Raw genomic sequence first — 26459 nt, 5'->3', positions numbered from 1 at the left:
CTTCAAATCTTGAGACATATGTGGCATTGTGTTGTGTGACAAAACTGCACATTTTAGAATGGCCTTTTATTGTCCATGTACATGGTTCTTGGCAAAGGAGAAATACTCACGAACAAGGATGTAAGCAAATTTGTTCACAAAGTTTGAAAGAAATACGTTTTTTGTGCCTATGGAACATTTCTGGGATCTTTTATTTCAGCTTATGAAACATGGGACCAACACTTTACATGTTGCGTTTATACACTGCTCAAAAAAATAAAGGGAACACTAAAATAACACATCCTAGATCTGAATGAATGAAATATTCTTATTAAATACTTTTTTCTTTACATAGTTGAATGTGCTGACAACAAAATCACACAAAAATTATCAATGGAAATCAAATTTATCAACCCATGGAGGTCTGGATTTGGAGTCACACTAAAAATTAAAGTGGAAAACCACACTACAGGCTGATCCAACTTTGATGTAATTTCCTTAAAACAAGTCAAAATGAGGCTCAGTAGTGTGTTTGGCCTCCACGTGCCTGTATGACCTCCCTACAACGCCTGGGCATGCTCCTGATGAGGTGGCGGATGGTCTCCTGAGGGATCTCCTCCCAGACCTGGACTAAAGCATCCGCCAACTCCTGGACAGTCTGTGGTGCAACGTGGGGTTGGTGGATGGAGCGAGACATGATGTCCCAGATGTGCTCAATTGGATTCAGGTCTGGGGAACAGGCGGGTCAGTCCATAGCGTCAATGCCTTCCTCTTGCAGGAACTGCTGACACACTCCAGCCACATGAGGTCTAGCATTGTCTTGCATTAGGAGGAACCCAGGGCCAACCGCAACAGCATATGGTCTCACAAGGGGTCTGAGGATCTCATCTCGGGACATAATGGCAGTCAGGCTACCTCTGGCGAGCACATGGAGGGCTGTGCGGCCCCCCAAAGAAATGCCACCCCGCACCATGACTGACCCACCGCCAAACCGGTCATGCTGGAGGATGTTGCAGGCAGCAGAACGTTCTCCATGGTGTCTCCATACTCTGTCACGCCTGTCACATGTGCTCAGTGTGAACCTGCTTTCATCTGTGAAGAGCACAGGGCGTCAGTGGCGAATTTTCCAATCTTGGTGTTCTCTGGCAAATGCCAAATGTCCTGCACGGTGTTGGGCTGTAAGCACAACCCCCACCTGTGGACGTAGGGCCCTCATACCACCCTCATGGAGTCTGTTTCTGACCGTTTGAGCAGACACATGCACATTTGTGGCCTGCTGGAGGTCATTTTGCAGGGCTCTGGCAGTGCTCCTCCTGCTCCTCCTTGCACAAAGGTGGAGGTAGCGGTCCTGCTGCTGGGTTGTTGCCCTCCTACGGCCTCCTCCACGTCTCCTGATATACTGGCCTGTCTCCTGGTTGCGCCTCCATGCTCTGGACCTTACGCTGACAGACACAGCAAACCTTCTTGCCACAGCTCGCATTGATGTGCCATCCTGGATGAGCTGCACTACCTGAGCCACCTGTGTGGGTTGTAGACTCCGTCTCGTTTCCACCTGTTGTCTATTGCATTTGCACAACAGCATGTTAAATTTATTGTCAATCAGTGTTGCTTCCTAAGTGGACAGTTTGATTTCACAGAAGTGTGATTGACTTGGAGTTACATTGTGTTGTTTAAGTGTTCCCTTTATTTTTTTGAGCAGTGTATTTTTGTTCAGTATATTTATAAACCACAAGAGAGATCGTATGTCAAACTGATCCAGTCCAAACTCCTGTGCCTGGGTCCAAACAATATCATGACTACAAGTGTATTAGTCAGAAGATGATTTGCCAATACTAGGGGTGTTATCAGATTACTTTCTACAAAATCTGGCAAACTTGACAATATAAGTCCATTATCCCGTTGGGAGATCTTTTCTTTAAATAATGTCTCCAAGTTTCTTTGGTCTGCAACGGGGGGTCACATTCAAGTAGCCCATCACGAAGGCTCACAGAACACCTGAGCAAAGCCTACACAATATCAATTTCCAACATCTGAAAGTGGTGTCATGTCTTATTGCATTGCAGTCATAAATTCTGAAAGGTTTCGATGTTCAGCTTTTGAAATGGTTGCAGCTTCTGAAATGGTAGGCGTCAGGTTGAAATGTTTGTTGTCCTCTCCTCTCCCCCATTCATCCATCCATCGATGCAGCCTCTATGTATCATTCACTGTACGTCCCAGATCTCACAGAGGAGGGGGGTGAATTTGTGGTCGCTCATGCGCCAAGAGGTAAGCATCTCGGCGTGGTGGTGATTGAGGGTTCGCAGTTCGGTCAGACGTCCCAGGAGACGGGCAAAGTGCTGGGGCTCCAGCGGGTGCTGCATTGCACAGAACCTCCTCAGCAACTCCAGCATAGGCTCCTGCAGCCTCTCCACTGCCTGCTGGTCTTTCAGGTATGGCCGGTCTGTAGAGGATAATATATTAAAGGGGAAGTTACGTATTTTACAACCTAATGACAGATGGCTTTTCACCCTGAAAGTAGTCTATAGGAGGAGAGAAGCTGTATTCCATGGTTCAGTTTACAAACTTCAGATAACTTTAGCCACCACTAGCTAAAAATGATTAATAGAGGCATGTGGCACATCAACTTTAAGCAACATCAAACCAAATAATTGAGTTTATTTCAGTTGATTTGACCATTACATTTTTACTTGTGCCACATGCCCAGCAGTCAGCTCACCTGGTGACAGGATGGTAATGGCGGTAAGAAGGGCGTGTTCTTCCGGCATCATCTGGAGTTCCCCGATGCTTTTGTAGAAGTTGAACATGGGTGTAATGAACGCCTCTGATATTCCTAGAAAAGATGTGGAGATGCGTATTCAATGCACAACCATTGGATGGCAGTATTTTCCATAGACGGCAGTAAAGTTCATATATCACTGAGGGGAATGGGTTAAAATGGGTACAAAGGTGTAAGCATAGATGATGTACTGATACTTAATATAATTCCCATAAAGTCCCACTATAATGAACCAAAAGATGTGATATAAGATTTGAGGTAACATACTATTGGCGTATAAGGTTTGCAGATTTCAATTAAAAAAATACGGAGAGCAGAACTACCCCCACCTTCGCCAAAACAATTCACCCCCTCCAGTCAGATACATCAGAGCCATAAGCTTTCAGAAATGCCAGGAGCGCACAAAGAGGGAGAGAGGGGGACAATAGGGCTCCTGATGTTTAGATAAAGAACAATAGCCTCTTTAGACACCACATCTCTATTTTCCCCTCAGACTGGCCTTTAGCTTGAATATCTCTCCACCAATCAATTCACTCTGGAGAGGTGCCAAGAGACGGAGTGACGCAGTTTATGGAGGATAAATCATTGGCATAGCTCTAACTGATCCAGTCCAGCATCAGAAGGCATCCCTCTTTTACTCCCCTACCACACTGCCTGGCACAATGCCCATACGCGCTCACAACGGAATGAACCCCAACCTGGCGGGCAGTGGTCAGTTTACGTGGGTAATCCACACCTGGCCAGGGATCAACAGGTCCGTACACTGCTAGTCTGCCAGCATCCTCGTCAGATAGATCATGAGATAGAGCAGGCCCATCCATTATTCATACCAGACCTGCGTGGCTGCCTGCAGACAGATCTAATCTACAGTACAGTATGGGAGTTTGTGTGTGTGTGTGTGTGTGTGTGTGTGTGTGTGTGTGTGTGTGTGTGTGTGTGTGTGTGTGTGTGTGTGTGTGCGTGCGTGCGTGCGTGCGTGCGTGCGTGTGTGTGTGTGGTGGAGGAGAGGGCTGGAGGCCCTCACAAGGTGATGAGTCAGAGAGGAAGTGTACATGTTCATACAACCACAGATTGTGGTAAAGAAAAATACAACTTCATGATAATAGTGATGATAACCACCATTTAGTTCTAGTAACAGTAGTATACTTGTTGATGTATATTAGAGTATTGTCATAGTATTTTCCCTTAAATGCTCCAGATTCCCAGTATGAACATACCACTCTTGCGTATCCTGTCCTCCAGCACCTCTGTGTGTCCATGGGGTAGCTTCCTGGTAAACACCTGTGCTGAGCGCAGGAACATGGCCTCCACTGCCGAGCCCTTTAACAGAGCTATCTGATCCTCATGGTCCAGGGCAGAGAAACCTGTCAGGGCCGTATCCACGCACGCACACAAGCATGCAAACACAGTCAGGAGAGGCTATTGCAAGGAGGAAGGGAAGGAAGGATGGACCTCTATGGTTTATGAGAAATAAAAAATTATGAAACAGAAAAAATCCTGCTAGTAAATAAAACTAGGCTAAATAAAGTCACTCATTAGAAGCCTCAACAGAAAGACATTAGTTAAGGAAGAATTTTCTTTCCATTTCAATGCAGTGTAACAGAGGTGGTTTGGTGAACTATGCTTCTGTGATGAGTAACCTTGCCTGAGACCTGAAGACTTGTGTTAGCTTCCTGAGTTAATGCCTAGACCTTTGCTCAGTGGACGAACACAGTCTTATGTCACTGTAATGACCCGTATCGGTACACGCTCTGACTTATGATATTAAGTCAAACAAGTTAATTGTTGTTATCATGTTGCTATTGTGCTGGAAATGTTTTATGTTTGTGCTTTTCTAATAACTAATTTCTGTGTTCAAGTCACGTGCATTTCTAATAACCGTTTTCTGTGTTCTGCGAATCCTCACTATCAGTAGTTGCAGTTTGGCAGAACGCCCAGACAATACGCCCTTTGTTTTGAGAACTAAATATCTCAGTTTCAAGGTCTCAGCTTAGAGAGAAGAGGCCTCGTGAGGTACTGGTCTGTTACATGTTATGAACCAGTATTAGTAGGTCACATGAATTAGACTATTAGTATGCAGTACAAAAGGCCAGAGGTTGACTGATAATTAATAGGAGTATCCTATATTCTACTTCTTTCAAGAGAAAAGGTTGGAATGACCATTATCATAGAAGTCCAGACCTGGAATGTTTTTGGTAAACTCCACCAGCACTTGAACATGACTGGTGGCCATCTCTGTCAAAAGGAGGAAGTTCTCATCTGCATTGAAATGCTCCTGTAGCTGGAGAAACACGGGGACACAAAAGACAATTGCAGAATGTGTGTGAAGTTTTGTGACACTGCTGGCTGATAAGGAGAGTTGTGCAACTGCATCTAAGTTATGAGGGAGAGAACAGTCTGACTTCTACTGGGATAGAGTGTATGTGGTATAAGTCATTGCTGGAGTCTTGGAAATCATCTACTCTGGGATATGTTACAAGGGTCTCTTATGGTGTCTTCCATGAACTGCGAATAAGTCTGAGTTGTAAAGCATATACGATGGCTTGCTGAAAGACAAATCATTTGCTAGAATTGTAGGAGATATCAGATACCAGTTTTTTGGCCATGTCTTGAGGGATTCGATGTTTCTGGTAAGCTCCTACGATGAAGCTCAAAATAGCCTGCTGCTCTTGACTGAGCTCAATCTTCTCCTGAAAGAAAACCATTAGCAATCAGTTTTTAATCTATTCTGTATGACACTAAGGCTATTTATGAGTCATACTTTTAAAGTGGTAGTCTTAGCTGTGAGTAATACAATCTGTCGGTGGCAACAGGGCTTTAGAAATGTTGATATATTCATAGTTAATTTTAACACTGGGCTGCCATTATCATGCTATTCCCATATCCAGTAATCAGTATAGGGCATTTAAAATCAAATCAAATATTTGTCGCCCGTTGTATTCGCCGCATGTGTAGACTTTACCGTGAAATGCTTGCCTATGAGCCCATCCCAATTATGCAGAGTTACAAAATAAAAAACAATAGTAACACAATAGTAATACAAGAGGAATAAAAAACACAATAATTAAGTATATACAGGGAGTACCAGTACCAGATCAATGAGGAGCTATATACAGGGAGTACCAGTACCAGATCAATGAGGAGCTATATTCAGGGAGTACCAGTACCAGATCAATGAGGAGCTATATACAGGGAGTACCAGTACCAGATCAACGAGGAGCTATATACAGGGAGTACCAGTACCAGATCAATGAGGAGCTATATACAGGGAGTACCAGTACCAGATCAATGTGGAGCTATATAAAGGGAGTACCAGTACCAGATCAATGTGGAGCTATATACAGGGAGTACCAGTACCAGATCAATGTGGAGCTATATACAGGGAGTACCAGTACCAGATCAATGTGCAGGGGTAAGAGGTATTTGAGGTAGATACAGAGTAGCAGCAGCATATGATGAGTTTGAAATTGTGTGTGAATGTGTGTGCATGTGTCGGTATGTGTGTGTGTTATGTGCATGTGTGTGTGTATGTGAATGTGTGTGGGTTTTGTGTGAGAGTGTAAGTGTATTGTGTGAGTGTGTATATAGTGCATTTATATAGTCTTGTGAGTGTGCAAGATAGGGTCAAATCCAATCAAATGTTATTGGTCACATACACATATTTAGCAGATGTTATTGCAGGTGTAGCAAAATGCTTATGTTCCAAGCTTCAACAGTGCAGTAGTATCGAACAATTCCCAACAATACACACAAATCTAAAAGTAAAAGAATGGAATTAAGAAATCTATAAATATTAGGACAAGCAATCTCGGAGTGGCTTTGACTAAAATACAGTAGAATACAGTACATACATATTAAATGAGTAAAGCGGTATGTAAACATTATTAAAGTGACAAGTGTTCCATTATTAAATTGACCAGTGATTCTTTGTCTATGTACATAAGGCAGCAGTCTCTAATGTGCAAGGTTGAGTAACCGGGTGGTAGCCGGCTAGTGATGGCTATTTAACAGTCGGATGGCCTTGAGATACTAGCTGTTTTTCAGCCTCTCGTTCCCAGCATTGATGCACCTGTACTGACCTCGCCTTCTGGATGATAGCGGGTTGAACAGGCCATGGCTTGGGTGGTCGATGTCCTTGATGATCTGTTTGGCCTTTCTGTGACATCAGGTGCTTTAGGTTTCCTGGAGTGCAAGCAGTATGGTTTGGGCATACCGCACCACCCTCTGGAGAACCCTGTGGTTGCGGGCGGTGCAGTTGCCGTACCAGGCGGTGATACAGCCCGACAGGATGCTCTCAATTGTGCATCTCTAAAAGTTTGAGGGTTTTAGGAGCCAAATTTCTTCATCCTCCTGATTGAAGAGGAGCTGTTGCGCTTTCTTCACCACATTGTCTGTGGGTGGACCACACTGTCGATGTGGTAGGGGCATGCTCCCTCTGCTGTCTCCTGAAGTCCACGATCAGCTCCTTTGTTTTGTGTTGAGGGAGAGATTATTTTCCTGTTACCACTCCACCAGGGCCCTCACCTCCTTCCTGTAGGCTGTCGTGTCATTGTTGGTAATCAGGCCTACCAGGGAGTACAGGAGGGGACTAAGCAGGTTACCTTTGCTTTCTTGGGTACAGGAACAATGGTGGACATCTTGAAGCAAGTGGGGACAACAGACTGTTTCCGCGATGTGGCTGACGTTGGTGTCCACGACGTGGCTGGTTTTCCCTTTATTATCCATGATTGTCTGTAGATCCTGCCACATACGTCTTGAGTGAGCCGTTGAAATGCGACTCCAATTTGTCTCTGTACTGATGTTTTGGCTGTTCGATTGCCTTACGGAGGGAGTAACAACATTGTTTTTATTCAACCATATTACCAGTCACCGTGTGGTTAAATGCAATGGTTCCCGCTTTCAGTTTTGCGTGAATGCTGCCATCTATCCACGGTTTTTGGTTTGGGTAGGTTTTAATAGGCACAGTGGGAACAACATCCTCTATACACTTCCTGATGAACTCAGTCACCGTGTCAATGCAGATAGTCTGTAACACTTAATTAACTATTTAGCTGTCTTATGGCTATTAAGTAGTCGTATGGCTTGGGGGTAGAAACTGTCTCAAAGCCTGTTGGTCGGAGATCCGATGCTCCAGTACCATTTGCCGGATGGAAGCAGAGTGAACAGTCTATGGCTGGGGTGGCTGAGATCTTGCAATTGTTGGGCATTCCTCTGACACCACCTGATGTAGAGGTCCTGGATGGCAGGGAGCTTGGCCCCAGTGATGTACTGGGCCGTCCGCAACACCCTCTGTAGCGCTTTGATGTATAATTGTTTGAGGATCAGAGAGCCCTTGCCAAATATTTTCAGCCCCCTGATGGGGAATAGGTGCTGTCATGCCCTCTTCAAGAGGACAATGTGGACAATGTTAAGTCCTTAGTGTTGTAGATGGCAAGGAACTTGAAGCTCTCGACCCTCTCCACTAAAGCCCCGTTAATTGTGGATGGGGGGCGTGCTCTCCCCTCTTTTTCCTGTAGTCTATGATCAGTTCATTGGTCTTACTGATGTTGAGGGAGAGGGTCTTGTCCAGGCACCACACTATCAAGTCTCTGATCTTCTCCCTGTAGGTTTTCTAATCGATGATGTGATCAGGCCTACCAACGAGTTGTGTTTGGCCACGCAATCATGGGTGAACAGGGAGTACAGGAGGGGACTAAGCACGCACCCCTGAGGGGCCCCTGTGTTGAAGGGCAGCGTGGCAGAGGTATTGTTGCCACCTGGGCCGGCCACCTGGGCCGGCCAGGTCAGGTGAGGTCAGGAAGTCCAGGATCCAGTTACAGAGGGATGTGTTCAGTCCCAGGGTCAAAAGCTTGGCGATGAGCTTGGAGGGGACTATGATTTTTAACGCTGAGCTGTAGTCAATGAACAGCTTTCTCACATAGTTATTTCCCCTCTTGTCCAGGTGCGAGAGGGCAGTGTGACGTGCGATTGAGAATGCGTCATCTGTGAATCTATTGAGGCGGTACGAATTGGAGTGGGTCCAGGGTGTCTGGGATGATGGTGTTGATTTGTCTCATGACCAGACTTTCAAAGCACTTACAATTGACAGATGTAAGTGAGTGCTACGGGGCGATAGTTATTGACAGATGAGTGCTACAGGGCGATAGTTATTTAGGCAGGTGTCATGACTGTCCTGTGAGGATCCGAATGCGTCAGATCAGCTTGGCAATGGTCGACAGTAACCAGACCCTCTCTCACCCACAGAGGGGGGAGGAGGGAGCTGGTGGGGGGTTGACAGCTCACACCCTGTTGTAAATTAACCTCTTACATCTATGGGGGCGCTATTTCATTTTTGGATGAAAAACGTTCCCGTTTTAAACAAGATATTTTGTCACAAAAAGATGCTCGACTATGCATATAATTGATACCATTCGAAAGAAAACACTCTGACGTGTCCAGAAATACCAAGATATTCTCTGTGCGTGCCCTAGAACGTGAGCTTCAGGCAAAACCAAGATGAGATGGCATCCAGGAAATGACAAGGATTTTTGAGGCTCTGTTTTCCATTGTCTCCTTATATGGCTGTGAATGCGAGAGGAATGAGCCTGCCCTTTCTGTCGTTTCCCCAAGGTGTCTGCAGCATTGTGACGTATTTGTAGGCAGATCATTGGAAGATTGACCATAAGAGGCCACATTTACCAGGTGTCCGCCCGGTGTCCTGCGCCGAAATTGGTGCGCAAAAGTCACCTGCCAGTATTTTTCCATGCGATACAGAGAGGAAAGCAAGCTTCCACGAACTGCATATCAATGAAGAGATATGTGAAAAAACACCTTGAGGATTGATTCCAAACAACGTTTGCCATGTTTCGGTCGATATTATGTAGTTAATCCGGAAAACGTTTTACGTTGTAGGTGACTGAATTTTCGGTTCGCTTCGGTAGCCAGACGCCGAAACGGAACGATTTCTCCTACACATAGACGCTTTCAGGAAAAACTGCGCATTTGGTATGTAACTGAGAGTCTCCTCATTGAAAACATCAGAAGCTCTTCAAAGGTAAATGTGGTAAAATCTGGTTTTTGTGAAAATGTTGCGTGCTAAATGCTACTCAAAATGCTATGCTAGCTTTGCATACTCTTACACAAATTAGTCAATTTCTATGGTTCAAAAGCATATTTTGAAAATCTGAGATGACAGTGTTGTTAAGAAAAGGCTAAGCTTGAGAGCAGACACATTATTTTCATTTTATTTGCGATTTTCAGAAATCGTTAACGTTGCGTTATGCTAATGAGCCTGAGGCTTTAGTCACAAACCCGGATCCGGGATGGGGAGTTTCAAGAAGTTAAAGGAGATCCAGAGAACATCCCTCTCCAAATTAACACAGAAATGTTCCTTTGTCTCCAGAGACTTTTCCCGTCAAAACTCTAACACATTCTAAAGCGAATACTAGAAAAATATTGCTAACAGAGAGCATGGGGAATGGTCAGTGGTGATCTAAATAATAATAATGTCATATGGGTTGTTATTTTGTGATGTTGTAATTGTTTTTATAAAAGATATACTGTAATTTGAAAAGTATATACAAAATCCAACCTTAATGTTGTATTTAAACAATGATGAATATATTTTTGTTAAGTTAGGAATGTGCTTTTAGGATCCATAAGATAATTTGTCTCTTTTAACCTTTGCACAGTAAGTAGTCACGCTCTGAGTGAGGTAAGAGTGTGTCAGCCAGACGGAATGACCCCTTTCAATTAGAGTGCATAAAAGGATTGGTAAAGAAACTTTTAGACCAGAACATCGCCAGGCTGGAGCTGTGTGCGTAAAGTGGTTTGAACCCTGAATACCAACACGAGATGGAGAAGAAAACTCCCCTCTCAGACAATCACTGGTACGGCTGTTTAGCTGTCCTAGGAAAGTATCTAGAAAAGCACATTTAAGTGGGACTATTCTACTACTCTTCAAACCAACATATTCTGCTACTCTCATCACCCCACTGGTACCATCAACACGGCCTATCTTCCAAGGAGCATCTTCCAGAGTGAACAACAGTAGAAGCCGATGGGGAGGCCACCTTTTGGACAATCAGAGCCTTATAGGCGTGCCGCTGAAAGGCCCAACACCCTTCCTAAGGAGGGCTGGTTCCGACAGAGATCCACTGCGAACAAAGGCCTTTAAACGTAAATACATGAATGATTTCTTACTCCAAATGGGCAGCCGTTCGTGTGCAAAGTATATGATTACTGTGAGAGCAGTGTCCTAAAGTGTATCAACGATAAGTGTCTCTTTCTCTCTCTCTCTCAATCTCTCTCCATGTCATTATGTAAGAAGCAGTCATATGTTGTGTCAGTCTGCTAAGGACCTTTTCCTAATGTATTAAGTGTGTATATTTATCCTGTGTTACAATTTAGTTAGCTAGTAAATAAATAATTAAACCAATTTGTGTTGTACTGAATCAGAAGTAAGGCTGTTTTTTTTCAGATGCACAAGGTTATGACTGTTCAGAATGATGATATGATAAGAGGTTGTGATTAATGTGTCGACTGTTTTATGGATGTAATAGGTAATTATTTTAACAGCTGCTCTCGTGGTGCCCCAAATTCCTAATGAGTTAATTGTTACCTGATTAATTTAATCAGGTAACAATTAAACATAGTTAGTTGATAAGATAAATAACAGTCATCAGATTAATTAAAGTAAAGTCACAACACAGGTTATCTTAGAGTTCTCGGGAATACAGACCATCAAACAAAAGCTACTTTTCTAACTTTTTAAAATATTTTTAAAATATTTTTTTACAAAGGAAGGTCATTCAGGAAATGGTTAGTTTGTCTTAGTCTATAAACATCTAACACCATTTTCTAGTAAATAATGTTAATAAATAGTGTTCTGTATTTAGATTCCTTCATTGGGAATCACTGACACTCAAAAAATCACTGAAGCACAAAAAACATACTAAAGAGCAAAAATGGGAGCTTTTACCTTTGACAGTTTGGTGGTGGAGGTGACCTGCTTGCTGTCTCCGTTGTCTCCCCCCTCTGTCTCGTCCCAAGTGGACTCTCCTGGTGAGGCCTTGGTGTTTTTCCTCAGCCTTTTAGACTTACACTGGATCTCTGTCAGCAGACCTGTGGGCAGTGATGAAGGGTTCAAACACAATGTGTTGAAGGAGAATTTCACCCCTACTTGTTCAATAGTGATTCTCTTTGTGAACGCATCGTAGCCAGCCAGAAAAGGCCTGATGCCCAATGATACAGCAGGGCATTTGATATTTTATTAAATTGGCTTTGAGTGTAACTATGGGTTTGAGAAAGTTATTGATCAAGTTTTGAACATTAATTCTCACCTAAGGTAAGAGGTTAGCTCAGATGTATAGTTCAGATAATTAAGGAACTCTTTTAGACATTATAACAAATTGAGAAATCCCCAGTAATATTCTAAATTATAAACCAGGTGGTTTGAGCCCTGAACGTTGATTGGCTGAAAGCCATGTTAGTGACGGGTGGGTTTACTCCTAACCCGCAGTCCCTGTGGATATGGGTTTAAGGTCATTAAATATTGTGTGGATGAAGGACGGGTGGGTGGTGTAAAGAGAAATAAAGAGAAAGCAAAACCTTTAAAAATAGAAAAATGTATAAATCTTGTGTTATAGGCTATATTGAGGTTTTTCTTTCATTATTTGAGGCTATTTGGCATTAGTGCATAAGCCTAAGCTTTAGGGCCTAACTGTACAGATGCCAAATTATCCTACCCACCAATCACCAAATTATTTTGGGAACAGGCAGAAAAACTTAACATCAATCCACGGAGGCAAAAATAACAATGTCGGAGTTTAATTCAATAAGAGATAAGCTGCGAAAGGACAGTTTAAAATAAAGAGAAAGGAGGACCAGAAAAGTAATGGTTTGGTGAAGTGGTAAAAGAGGATGATAGCAGTGCTGCTATATTATGTGTGTTGATTGTGAGGCGCTATACAAATTTAACAGTCACAAGACAGAGACTTCCAATTGGCCTATGGCACGTCAAGGGAACTGTAGCCTACTGTTCAGATGGGTTAAATGGAAACTGAGATCTGGACACTGACCGTAGGTCTATAACCCCTCACATAGCCTTAATATGAACTCCAGCAGAATTAAGCAGTTCTTGCTGTAAAATGATACACCAAATGTATGCCAAATTTTGACTCGTGAACAGGATTGGAGAAATATGATTCATTTCTTTCGGCATCTTGAGAGAATGTGAATGCTCAGTTAGCACCTCTACAGACGGTATCTATCTTTATCAGCATCATAAAAGCTGATAGTATTTCAACCACATAAAATATGCATCCATGCCGAACTGAAATCTTATCAGAAACATGTTGGGTCTTTTCACAGCTTTCTATTTCCTTACAACCGGTCAAACTGATGTCATCTGAAAATTTTACACAGAAAACTTTCCAGTATTTTTTTAGTTATTACAGTTTCTCCCGGGCCCCTAAACATATTTTCTCAGCGAAAGAAGATGAGAGAGAAAACTTTACCGATGTCAAATAAATTGAAGCATTCATTCTAGCGATTTCTAGCACCCTGCATTGTACGGTACATAAGAACAGCCCTTAGCCGTGGTATATTGGCCATATACCACACCTGCTCATGCCTTATTCCTTAATTATACAACTCCTGTATTTTATACAGCGAGTGTGTTAATGGTGAACTCCGTCCTCCTGCTCCCCTTGCCTGATACTCCAAATACACCCACCAATTGGGTCTCCTTAGTGGTAGGATTAGGCTAGAGGGAAGGACACAAACATTTCATCATGACCATGTCTTTTTGATCAAGATTTACACCTTAATTTCCACATTCTTATTTTGTTTCGGCAAAAATACCTTATCTTCCAGTTGACTCTGTCTCTGCCTCTCCCTCCCTTGAATAGCAACAATGGTGAGACCTTTCTGTTGTGAGCGGTATGACACACTGTCCCTCAGTGAAATTCAAAGCAGTCGTGTCAAAATCCAAAGTGACAGTTCTCTGCTATGATCTGACAATGTCCCCAGTGCATTGAAAGAACATTATGATGATATCATACAGTCTGAATAGATAGTCAGGCTCACAGCTAGACACATGTCAATCTGAATCATATATAGAGAGTGAGTGACTGTTTAACAATGTAATTTATATGGATACCTGAAAGGTAAATGGATACATGAATGGTAAAATGCAATACTATTGAAGATATGCCCTGCAATGTGTTATATTGGGAAATAGCAGGTGCACTTCTTCTTAAAGGTCCTCTGAGATCTGCCAGTGCTTCAGTTGAATTAAAAGAAAGCGGTTGAATATTAATTTTTGTACGGGCAGGTACTATGGTACCATGTATCATGCCTTATTAAAACCTGCAGTGTCGTCTCTCAAGCAAAAAATGCACGTAGTAGTAAATCAAAGAGCTGGTGTTATCACCAAATTCATTTCCTGTCATTGGCAAGACAATCTGTTGCACATAAGAAATAGCAATATGCTTAGCGATGCAATAGGAGATCTATGCATCTGCACCTACATGGATTCTGGAGTAAAGGCCATCAAGAGTGAAGAAACATGGGTGTTCCTTCAAATGTCATGACCACCTTTCTTGTTGAATCTTTCAGTAATGATGCTTTATGGTTTCCCTTGACTCTTGGTCCCTTTCCTTATCAATAATACCAGTACCTCACAGACTGTACCATCAAGTGTGACATAATAGGTGCAGTATCCCATGATGATAAATGGAGAGATGCCAACAGCTGTTGGCGTGAGTGCTGATATACTTACATTCTGCTAGCATGCCCATCTCCTTGCACTTCCGGAGACGACACTCCTGGCACTTCCTGCGCATGTACATGTCCATCTCACAGGTCCCTTTACTCTTGCACTTGTACACGGCGTTCTTTGTGATGCTCCGTCTGAAGAAGCCTAAAGGCAGTAATCAGAACAATTACCCAGTGACCTCAGTCTTTGGTCATATGATGAAATACTAGTGGTATTATGTACTGTAAAGCAAATAACACCACTACAGATGCAGGATCTTAATTTGATCACTCTTTTGTTGCCGAGAATTTGAAGATGAGCTTTGTGATTGAATTAAATTCACTGAAAACCCACACAAACACAGTTATATTTACTGTATTGCACTTTACATGTAGCCTATTTTTGCCCAACTATATAGCCTAACCACCGATCAAGCAACATTATGGATTAATGTTCAAATCCTGTCTCTGGATTATTTTCCTGTAAAATATAGGTTGAATTACGATCTGTATGTGGTGAAGGTGGACCGTGCCTTGGATCTCCCATAAATAAAACCGCTAATGGAGTGATGGCATTGGTTTGTGGCTAATCTATGCCCTTGGTCTTGACCTATTCCCAATGGGTACTTCAAACCATTAACATTAACCCCTTTCAAAAGGGCCACACAGTGTACAGTCCAGCTATGTCCTCCGTAAGGCAACCAAACAGGTAATTGAACTGCTCAGACACGGGACGTATGTGGCAGGGACTCCAGACAATCATGGATTATAAAACCAGCCACGTCATGGACACCTATGCATTCACCCGCTCCAAGGAAAACACAGCGCTCCAGGCCATCAGACTGTTAAATAGTCACCACTAGCCGGACTCTGCCCAGTATCCTGCCCTGAACTTCAGAGTCTTGGTGGTTCCAAACTTCTTCCGCTTAAGAATGATGGAGGCCAATGTGTTCTTGGGGACCTTCAATGCTGCAGACAGGTTTTGTTAGCCTTCCCCAAGATATGTTCCTCGACGCTATCCTGTCTCGGAGCTATACGGACAATTCCTACGACCTCATGGCTTGGTTTTTGGTCTGACATGCACTGCCAATTGTGGGACGTTATATAGACAGGTTTGTGCTTTTCCAAATCATGTCCAATCAATTGAATTTACCACAGGTGGACTCCATTCAAGTTGTAGAAATATATCAAGGATGACCAATGGAAACAGGATGCACCTGAGCTCAATTTCGAGTCTCAGAGCAAAGGGTCTGAATAGTTATGTCAAAGTATTTATGGGTTATTTTGTGTAGATTGATGAGAAAAATGTCTAATTGTATCCATTTTAGCATAAGGCTGTAACGTAACAAAATGTGCAAAAAGTGAAGGGGTCTGAATACTTTCCGAATGCACTGTATATATTTATATTGCGTAGTCTGACATTGCTCATTCTAATATTTCTTTATTTCTTAATCATTTTATACATTTTTGGGATTTGCGTGTATTGTTTTGTATTGTTAGGTATTACTGCACTGTTGTAGCTAGAAACATCAGCATTTTTCTACACCCGCAGTAACATCTGCAACATATGTATACAGCCCAATAACATTTGATTTTATTTTAAATAAAAAAAATGTATTTTTTTTTTTACCCCTTTTTCTCCCGAATTTCATGGTATCCAATTGTTGTAGTAGCTACTATCTTGTCTCATCGCTACAATACACAACCCAACCAGCCGCACTGCTTCTTAACACAGCGCACATCCAACCCGGAAGCCACCCGCACCAATGTGCCGAAGGAAACACCGTGTACCTGGCAACCTTGGTTAGCGCACACTGCGCCCGTCCCGCCACAGGAGTCGCTGGTGCGCGATGAGACAAGGACATCCCTACCGACCAAGCCCTCCCTAACCCGGACGACGCTAGGCCAATTGTGCGTCGCCACACGGACCTCCCGGTCGCGGCCGGTTACGACAGAGCCTGGGCGCAAACCCAGAGTCTCTGATGGCACAGCTGGCACTGCAGTACAGCGCCCTTAACCACTGCGCCACCCGGGAGGCCCTTTATTTTATTTTTACACTAATTACCAGTGTGAGAAAGATGCCCCCTAAGAGCCTTATTGGACTGGTTCCATACAGTGGGCACACACCCGATAGCTTGGAACAAGTAACTAGACATTCAAGTGCAAGGAGATGAGTACAACGACACACATTAACATTGCTTAGCTCCTGGTTCCCTACGCCATTATAGAGTGGAACGTGTAGAGGGAGTTATATCCGGAGGGTGAACCGACGAGAGACAACCGAACCTCAAACCTACACTCAGATACGAGGCAGAAGAGCCCAGTGACCGCAACCATAACATCCATTCACCTGAGGATTTACAAGAAATAGAGTAGAAATGCTATCATTTAGAAGGTTAGGGAGGTGTTGTTGTGATTCTTCATGTTGGGTGTCACTGAGCTCATCATTTTTACATGGAGACGTTCAGTAAAGTCATGCTGCTTACTCCTGACACTGAGACCAGAGACAGTTCATTCATTCATCCTCGTCATGACGAAATATCATACTGGTCACCTTCTGGATGTTTGTCATACCAGTGGGCTACTCTGTAGACATCATATTACATTATAGAATATCCCAACTATATTCAGATTACGATACTGTTCTAGCAATAGCTACAGAGCAAAACCAGAAGTGATCAACACAGGCTTTTAGAAGAAGTGAGCCCATCCATAGAGTGGTTTCTCAAGTGTTGAATGTAGAAGATGCTCTTATTTGGATCTATGTTGTAGAAGACGGCGAAGACCTGTAGTCCGTAACACTTCAACGTCTGCAGCTATGATAAAGATGTAGCACACTTAACCACTGCAATTACCTTTACACCCCTCACAGGTGAGAGCGTTATAGTGGTACCCAGATGCCTTGTCCCCACACACCACACACAGCTCCTCCCCTTTGACCCTGCCTGCGTGGGAAGTGTGCCTGGTCCTCTTGCACACCGCAGGGACTATGGCGGATGCCTCTTCCATTTCAACATCGTAGCTACCCTCCAGGGGTTCTTTCCTCAGTTCATACATTTCTGTGGGTGAGTACCACTCCTCAACGCTGTATTGGGGGTAGTAATTCTGATTGGAGTAGTATGGAGGGGAGGACATGGTGGGCTCCACCGAGGGGTATTGCATGCTGGGATAGTTGGTGAAGGATAAGACCTCTTGGTCCTGGAGCAGAGGGCTCCCTTGATCTGCCAGAATATCTGAGAGGAGAAAAGAAAGACGCATAGATTAATTTATCGTATCACTGATTAGAAGTGTTGGCTAAAGTTTCTTTAGCCAACTAAAAAGTCAGCTTGGCTTCAGCATGGTTCAGAAAATCCACAATGGCTACACATTTCACAAGCCAATAACTCCTGTGCTCTCCCAAGAATAGTGTAGTACGACTGTCAAAATCACTTTCCAGCTGTTACAGTAGTATTAGATAGTGACTTAATCTGAGTATTTAAACATTAACATGACAGGGGATAGTAACCTACATAAACCCAGGCATAAATAACCTCACACTCTTACAGAACACTTACAGAACACACTGTCACAGCAGATTGATGGGACGGCTTGAGTTTTCCAGCTATTCTCCAACGAGATAATAGTACTTATCTTATTTATGTTTTACATATATTGATATTTCACAATGCTTTATCATCAGTGTCATACATTATAATAATATTATTTATATTATGTGGGCATGAACCCTTGAAGGTCAGCTAGCATTTGAACCATTTCATATCACTTTTATTCATTCAAATACATTAAGGTAAAAGGAAATACTGGAACACAAAAAAGCTGCTGGAATGTAGCCGTACAGTTCTATAGGGTTGAGTTTATCCAAACTCATTTTATAATGCACATAATCCAAGCTGACACAATAAGATCGACAGGCATGAGATTCTGACCTGAAGATTTGTTCTAATCTAGACCATGGCCATCTCAGGGTGACCCAGCACACCCAGGTCTCTCTCTCTTTCTCTGACCACCTGAAAAGTAATCCCCCTCTGCGGCTCTACTCTTACCTTTTACTTCTTCTACCTCAGCATACCTCTATTATCTTTGTCAATGGAACTTCTCCAGAAGAATTCGGTACAGGAGTCCTAGAACAGAACACCTTGGTGCTTGTTTGAGGTCTGACTTAGGAGTGCCAAATGGGAGCAAAGGTTGCCATGGCTACTTATTAACCTGACAGACATTTCTGCCCATCATTACAGGTAGTTGGTTCCGTAATGTGTAAAGTCACTTTGACATCTGGCTTGTGTGACTGGCTGCTACTGCCTGAGGTGTAATGTGTGTCAGAGCTGGCCACTGGATCGCCTGATGCCAGATCTGCATGTTCCAACTCTCCTAACAATCATTTCCATGCCATATGTACAGTGTTGACCCGCAATTCAGGGCAGGTTATGCAAATCTTTGACTTAATAAAGTTGCATACAAATATGGTCTCTTTTTTCCATTCTTGAGAAAGGCAGCTCCAAAATGCAGGTCTTTTAGCCTAGCTTAGTGCTTTCTGTGGTGGTGATGGGGCAGCCAGTGGAAAATTTAGAGCATAGGGGTTAGTAATGTACTCTAGTTGCACCGTGATTGGCTCAGAGTTCTATCACTCATGTGGACACTGCTTCACCGCAAAATCTACAGGGAGAGCTCGAAAATTCAAGCCTCTTGGTTGCTGCCATAGATATACATTAGAAGTGCCCATCCAAGAAGGCTCAAGTTAATTGGCCACAGATAAAATGACATTAAATCATGTTATATCTACCGTAGCTTTGATTGGACTGATCATGTCAACATCATTCTTTCAAAAGCTTAGCTTACAAGATAGACAAGCAGTCATCATCATGAATCAAGTTGACAATCAACTGGCAAATCCTTTTCAATCCTTGTCATATCAAGAGAAATGATAGATAAAACAGATCGGTGCTCATCGGCCATTGGACATAAACATTACACAACAAGTTGGAAAACACAAATTCAACAATGAGTGGTTTGGAAGGAATCAATGGCTAACTGCAAGCGTTGCAAAGCAATCACTAGCCTGCTATTCAGTGGAGTGGCTGTATGGTCCCAAGTCTAAGATTAAGGGTCTCTTTTCCAAGCATAAAAGGATAAACATTCACATGCAACACCATCGGCCATAAAAGGTTGAATACATTGGCCATGCTGTCAATCCAGCATGGCTTCTGCCACGTTTAAAACAACTGGAAACTCGGAACTGGGAAATCTCAGACGTCAGTGTGTTCAAGACAACTCTTACTGAGAAAATACGTTTTGAACTGTCATCCAACTCAGAATTCCAAGTCGGGAACTCTGGCCTCTTTCTAGAGCTCCAACCTGAAGATCACTGACGTCAGGATTCAACCTTGTTTCTTTCTGAGTTCCCAAATGTCTAGAAAGCACCAAGAATCCAGAGAAAGACAGACTTTGATGACAAAGTTTGATGACTAAATTTGTCGACGAAGGACCTCCTCACCACCTTCCTGTTCAAGTGAGCACAGCACAACAAGGTGAGTCCAAAAATGTATTGTATGCTGCTGCAAAAATGATGTTATACGCCAGGAGATATGTATACTGTAGCTAAGAAAGTAATACTAAGTGTATATCCTGTAGTAAAAGCCCATGTGTCTCACCCTAATAATTTGGTCCCTTTCCTCCTCATAACTAAGCCTACTGTTCTGACTTGGTGGTGCACATGTAGCCTATAGCCTGGTTTAGAGAAATGTCATCATTGAATATTGTATGAGCGCTCATTGTCTGCTTATAGGCCCCCTTTATTTATCCTTTGTACATCTCAATTGTCAGTAGAAACTACATTTGTTAAAGCAAGTCAGCCATATCAGCTATATATTTTTTTAAAGGCAGTAAATGAGGCTGAATTAACTGTTTCGCTGCCAGACGAGGCTCCGTTGATAACAAGGTGTAGCGGTGGTAAGGATTCACTCCATGGTGCTGAAAAGAAAGCTCTGCTGTTGGGTCAGCTTTATGTAGGCCCTAACAGTTTGTGGGCACCGTTTGCCACCGTTATAGTGCAATTCATGCATTGTTTAGTGTTGTGTTGTGGCTTTGCTGGCATGCATAAAAAAAAGAAGCCTTTGCCCCACCAAGGGGGCAAAAATCACCATTGCATGTGCATGTACTGTCACAGTTGAAGTCGGAAGTTTACATACACTTAAGTTGGAGTCATTAAAACTCGTTTTTCAACCACTACACAAATTTCTTGTTAACAAATTATAGTTTTGGCAAGTCGGTTAGGACATCTACTTCGTGCATCACACAAGTATTTTTCCAAGAATTGTTTACAGACAGATTATTTCACTTATAATTCACTGTATCACAATTCCGGTCGGTCAGAAGTTTACATACACTAAGTTGACTGTGCCTTTAAACAGCTTGGAAAATTCCAGAAAATTATGTAATGTCTTTAGAAGCTTCTGATAGGTTAATTGACATCATTTGAGTCAATTGGAGATGTTTTTTTAAAATTGTACCTTTATTTAACTAGGCAAGTCAGTTAAGAACAAATTCTTATTTTCAATGATGGCCTAGGAACAGTGGGTTAACTGCCTGTTCAAGGAGCAGAATGACAGACGTGTACCTTGTCAGCTCAGGGATATGAACTTTCGGTTACTAGTCCAACGCTCTCACCACTTGGCTACCCTGACGCCCTGTACCTGTGGATGTATTTCAAGACCTACCTTCAAACTCAGTGCCTCTTAGCTTGACATCATGGGAAAGTCAAAAGAAATCAGCCAAGACCTCAGAAAGAAAAATGTAGACCTTCACAAGTCTGGTTCATCCTTGGGAGCAATTTCCAAATGCCCGAAGGTACCATGTTCATCTGTACAAACAATAGTACGCAAGTACAAACACAATGGGACCACGCAGCCGTCATACGGCTCAGGAAGGAGACGCATTCTGTCACTTAGAGATTAATGTACTTTGGTGTGAAAAGTGCAAATCAATCCCAGAACAACAGCAAAGGACCTTGTGAAGATGCAGGAGGAAACAGGTACAAAGGTATCCATATCCACAGTAAAAGAGTCCCCTATCGACATAACCTGAAAGGCCGCTCAGAAAGGAAGAAGCCACTGCTCCAAAACCGCCATAAAAAAGCCAGACTACAGTTTGCAACTGCACATGGGGACAAAGATGGTACTTTTCGGAGAAATGTCCTCTGATCTGATGAAACAAAAATAGAACTGTTTGGCCATAATGCCCATAGTTATGTTTGGAGGAAAAAAGGGGAGGCTTGCAAGCCAAAGAACACCATCCCAACCGTGAAGCACGGGGATGGCAGCATCATGTTGTGGGGGTGTTTTGCTGCAGGAGGGACTGCTGCACGTTCCAAAATAGATGGCATCATGAGGATGGAAAATTATGCGGATATATTGAAGCAACATCTCAAGACATCAGTCAGGAAGTTAAAGCTTGGTTGCAAATGGGTCTTCCAAATGGACAATGACCCCAAGCATACTTCCGAAGTTGTAGCAAAATGGCCTAAGGACAACAAAGTCAAGGTATTGGAGTGGCCATCACAAAGCTCTAACCTCAATCCTATAGAAAATTTGTGGGCAGAACTGAAAAAGCGTGTGCGAGCAAGGAGGCCTACAAACCTGACTCAGTTCCACCAGCTCTGTCAGGAGGAATGGTTACAAAATTCACCCAACTTATTGTGGGAAGCTTGTGGAAGGCTACCCGAAATGTTTGACCCAAGTTAAACATTTCAATGGAAATGCAACCACATTCTAATTGATTGTATGTAAATTTCTGACCCACTGAGAATGTGATGAAAGAAATAAAAGCTGAAATCAATCATTTCTCTCTACTATTATTCTGACATTTCACATTATTAAAATAAAGTGGTGATCCTAACTGACCAAAAACAGGAACTTTTTACGAGGATTAAATGTCAGGAATTGTGAAAAACTGAGTTTAAATGTATTTGGCTAAGGTGTATGTAAACGTCTGACTTCAACTGTATATAATACACTGCATATTATGTATTGCTTGACGAAAATAGTAGGAGGAGTTAGATGAAGCACATACAGTACTGATCTGGGTCCAGGCTTGTCACTGAAGGTTGCTTACCAAAGAAGTGTGAGTTCTCGGACAACGGGAATCCATCGTTGTGTGGGATCTGTAGTGGTCCCACCACATTTACTTCGGGGCCCACCCACTCATTCATTCACAAATCTGGATGGACCTCAGCTCAGAATAAAGATGATGGAAGTCAATTATTTCCAGTCCAATCCTGTAAGAAACGAAGACACACCTAGACATAACATTAGTGTGAGTTTAACATTTTTGTTAAGCAGCTTTGTGATACAGTAGCTTACCTGTTAAATACCTCACAGACAACTATTTAGCCCTTGCAAAAGTTTTCGGACCCCGTGGATTTCTTCACATTTTATTGTTTTACAAAGTGGGATTAACCAATTACAGTCCAAGCCCTGCCGGATATGTACAGAATAAAAATATTCCAAACATGCATCTTGAATGCAACAAGGCACTAAAGTAATCCTGCAAAAAAACACAACAAATGTATACACTTTTTGGATTAAATGCAAAGCCTTGTGTTTGTGACAAATCTAACACAACACTTCAATGAGTAACTGACTCCTTAATTTCAAGCATGGCGGTGACTGCATCCTGGTATGTGTATGCTTGACATCAGCAAATACAGGCAGATTTTTTATTTTATAAAAAGAAATGAATGGAGCAAAACACAGGCAAAATCCTAGAGGAAAATCTGCTTCAGTCTGCTTTACACGAGAGACTGGGAGAGGAATTCACCTTTCAGCAGGACAATAACCTACAACACACTACACTGGAGTTGCTTATCAAGAAGACATTGAATGTTCCTGAGTGGCCAAGTTACAGAATAAATCTGTTTAAATCTGCCAAGGTACAGATAAAATACATTTTATGCAACGGGTGGGTCTAATCCTGAATTCTGATTGGTTAAAACTGCATTCCATCCGATGTCTATTGCACAAGTTTCCATCGGCTAAATCTATGATGTTAAAATGTCTATTTACTCTGTTCCATCTGACTGCGCAATCTACTGTCTCATCAGCCCAGCCAGGCTACTTATAAACTTGATCTCCACATTTTATTGTGTTACTGCCTGAATTTAATTTGGATGAAATTGAGATTTTATGTCACTCGCCTACACAAAATACCCCATAATGTCAGACAGGAATGATGTTTTTAGAGAATTTTTACAAATTAATAAATAATGTAAGTATTCAAACCCCTTTGTTAAGTTAAAGAGTAAACATTTGCTTAACAAGTCACATAGTGACTTGAATTGACTCACTCTATGTGTAATAATAGTGTTTAACCTGATTTTTAATGACTACCTCATCTATGTACCCCACACATACAATTATCTCAAAGGTCCCTCAGTTGAGCAGCGAATTTCAACCTGCTACAGTATTTATACCCCTTGACTAATTCAACAATTTGTTGTGTTACAGCCTGAATTCAAAATGGATTACATAAATGTTTTCCTCACCCAGCCATTTTCAAGTCTTGTCATATATTTTTAAGCTGCAACTATTGTAGGCCACTCAGGAACATTCAACTATCGTCTTGGTAAGCAACTCCAGTGTATATATTGCCTTGTGTTTTAGGTTATTGTCCTGCTGAAAGGTGAATTTGTCTCCCAGTGTCTATTGGAAAGCAGACTGAACCAGTTTTTCCTTTAGGATTTTGCCTGTGCTTAGCTCTATTCCATTGATTCTTATCTTAAAAAAACTCCCTAGTCCTTGCCGATGACAAGCATACCCATGATATGACACAGCCACCACCATGCTTGAAAATATGAAGAGTGGATTTTCCAGAAACATAACATTTTTGGGCTCCCGAGTGGTGCAGAGGTCTAAGGCACTGCCTCTCAGTGCTTGAGGCGACACCCTGATTCGAATCCAGGCTGTATCACAACCGGTCGTGATTGGGAGTCCCATAGGGCGCCGCCCAGCATCATCTTGATTTGGCCCAGCATCGTCCGTCATTGTAAATAGGAATTTGTTCTGAACTAGCTTGCCTGGTTAAATAATTAATAAAATACATATTATATTCAAGACATAAAGTTAATCTCTTTGCCACATTTCTACTGTTTTACTTTATTGACTTATTGCGAATAGGATGCTTTTGTTTTGGAATATTTTTATTTTGTACAATCCTTCTTTTTACGTTGTCATTTAGGTTAGTATTGTGGAGGAACTACAATGTTGTTGATCCAGCCTCAGTTTTCTCCTATCACAGCTATTAAGCTCTGTAACTGTTTTAAAGTCACCTTTGGCATTTGGTGAAATCCCTGAGCGTTTTCCTTCTACTCCTGCAACTGAGTTTAGGAAGGACGCCTGTATCTTTGTAGTGACTGGGTGTATTGATGCACCATTCAAAGTGTAATTAATAACTTCACCATACTCAAAAGGATATTCAATGTCTGCCTTTTTTATTATTAACCATCTACCAATTGGTAACCTTCTTTGCAAGGCATTTGAAAACCTCCCTGGTCTTTGTGGTTGAATCTGTGTTCGAAATTCACTGCTCGATTGAGGGACCTTACATATAACTGTGTGTGGAGTGCAAAATCATGTTAAACTAGGGTCTCCAACAGGTTGATCGCAAGCTACCAGTAGCTCTCAGCCCACCTGTGATTAGCTCCCCAAACAATTCTGAAAGTACATGCAATTTTCACATGTTCCACTGCAAATTGTCATTAACAAATCTCACAAGTATTAGACACTGCAAGTTCCCAGCTACTATCTAATCAATGCAACGCTGACATTATCCTACCCCCGGTTAGCTACTATTGGCTTAAAATACCAAACCTAACACAATAGCTGCCAATTCATTTCCAGCAATATTTCCCCTGTATGTCTGTGTGGTGCGCATGTATTTCTTTCACTTATTTCTGTGTGTAGCCAGCTGATGGGATAACCATCTTGTGGGTTGACAGACAGTAATTTCCCCAAAACTTTCTCAGTTTAATGTTTACTGTAAAGTAGGCATACCTGGCAGAAGTATATCATCAGGAAGTATATCATTTTGATCTATTACTTGGTATTTGCTAACTTTGCCATGAAACGAGCAACAGCATTACAGAACCATCACGAGACTGGCACATTAGACAACACATTCCTCACCTGCTAGATTCACAATTAAAGGGGAATTACACAAAAAAACTCCTGATATTGATGTTTATCTTCCAGACCTAAAAATAAATATTCAGATGTGATTTAAGTATTGACATGGACTCAGACTTCTTGTCTTGTGTTATGTGATGTTTCCCTTATTGCTGTAACCATAACCACAATGTACCCAACACAACAATTCCAAAACAATTATTTTGTCGAGTATTCCCTTTAGGTTATATTCTGTATTAAGTGAGGTCTGTTCCTGTGCAGTACATTCATAATTAAAGAGATCCTTGAGAGTTGCTAGTCGATTCCTCTGTTATCACAGTAAAATGAACACGGTGATTTCCCCAAACTTTTCCATGGTCTCCCTGAATATGTTACTGACTAACAGCACCCATGGCCACGTTAACTGACACCATCATGCAGTGAGCAGAGAGGAGGGAAATCACCATGTGAACCACTGGTTTTATAAATCGCACCTGACATAGCTTTAATTAATTAGCCGGGGCTAATTTCCCCAGAGATTAAACAACAGCCCACATGAAGACGTCAACAAGGGCCTCCAGGCCAGTTTGTCAGCCCACACAAAGAATCAACCTCTCCCTCTCTATCATTCGCTCTTACCTTATTCTTTCCTGTTGATTTCCCCAGTGTAAGTCCAGTCTAGTCCCAGCCTTCACCCTCTCTCTCTGATCTCCACATTGTAAAGTACAGCACCATCAATATTTGCTCATGAGCATCTAGCTGCTCCTGGCTGTCTGGGGTTGCAGGGAGAGTATGTGTGACTGGCTGGGGTCATG

The 26459-nt window shown here is 42.3% G+C and overlaps 1 protein-coding gene across 4 annotated transcripts; it reads right to left on the bottom strand.

Moving 5' to 3' along the window:
* Positions 1-172: 172 nt before the first annotated feature.
* On the bottom strand, positions 173-26459 carry LOC135524237 (bile acid receptor-like). 4 transcript variants are annotated; one of them, XM_064951593.1, is made up of 10 exons: positions 26284-26459; positions 22598-22781; positions 17347-17724; positions 14517-14657; positions 11715-11857; positions 5347-5445; positions 4937-5036; positions 3973-4119; positions 2696-2809; positions 173-2419 (listed from the first exon to the last, which is right to left on the bottom strand). In XM_064951593.1, the coding sequence occupies exons 2-10, from the start codon at positions 22692-22694 to the stop codon at positions 2181-2183; spliced, it is 1458 nt and encodes a 485-aa protein (XP_064807665.1). In that variant the 5' UTR covers positions 22695-22781; positions 26284-26459; the 3' UTR covers positions 173-2180. The 4 variants fall into 4 exon arrangements, with proteins under 4 accessions (XP_064807665.1, XP_064807666.1, XP_064807667.1 ...); XM_064951594.1 differs by having other exon boundaries at positions 5347-5442; XM_064951595.1 differs by lacking the exons at positions 22598-22781; positions 26284-26459 and adding an exon at positions 18535-18660.

This window comes from Oncorhynchus masou, chromosome 31, assembly GCF_036934945.1.
Source record: "Oncorhynchus masou masou isolate Uvic2021 chromosome 31, UVic_Omas_1.1, whole genome shotgun sequence".
Lineage (NCBI taxonomy): Eukaryota > Metazoa > Chordata > Actinopteri > Salmoniformes > Salmonidae > Oncorhynchus > Oncorhynchus masou.
Note: the sequence above shows the minus strand (reverse complement) of the source record. Positions and strands in the feature narration are given on the sequence as shown.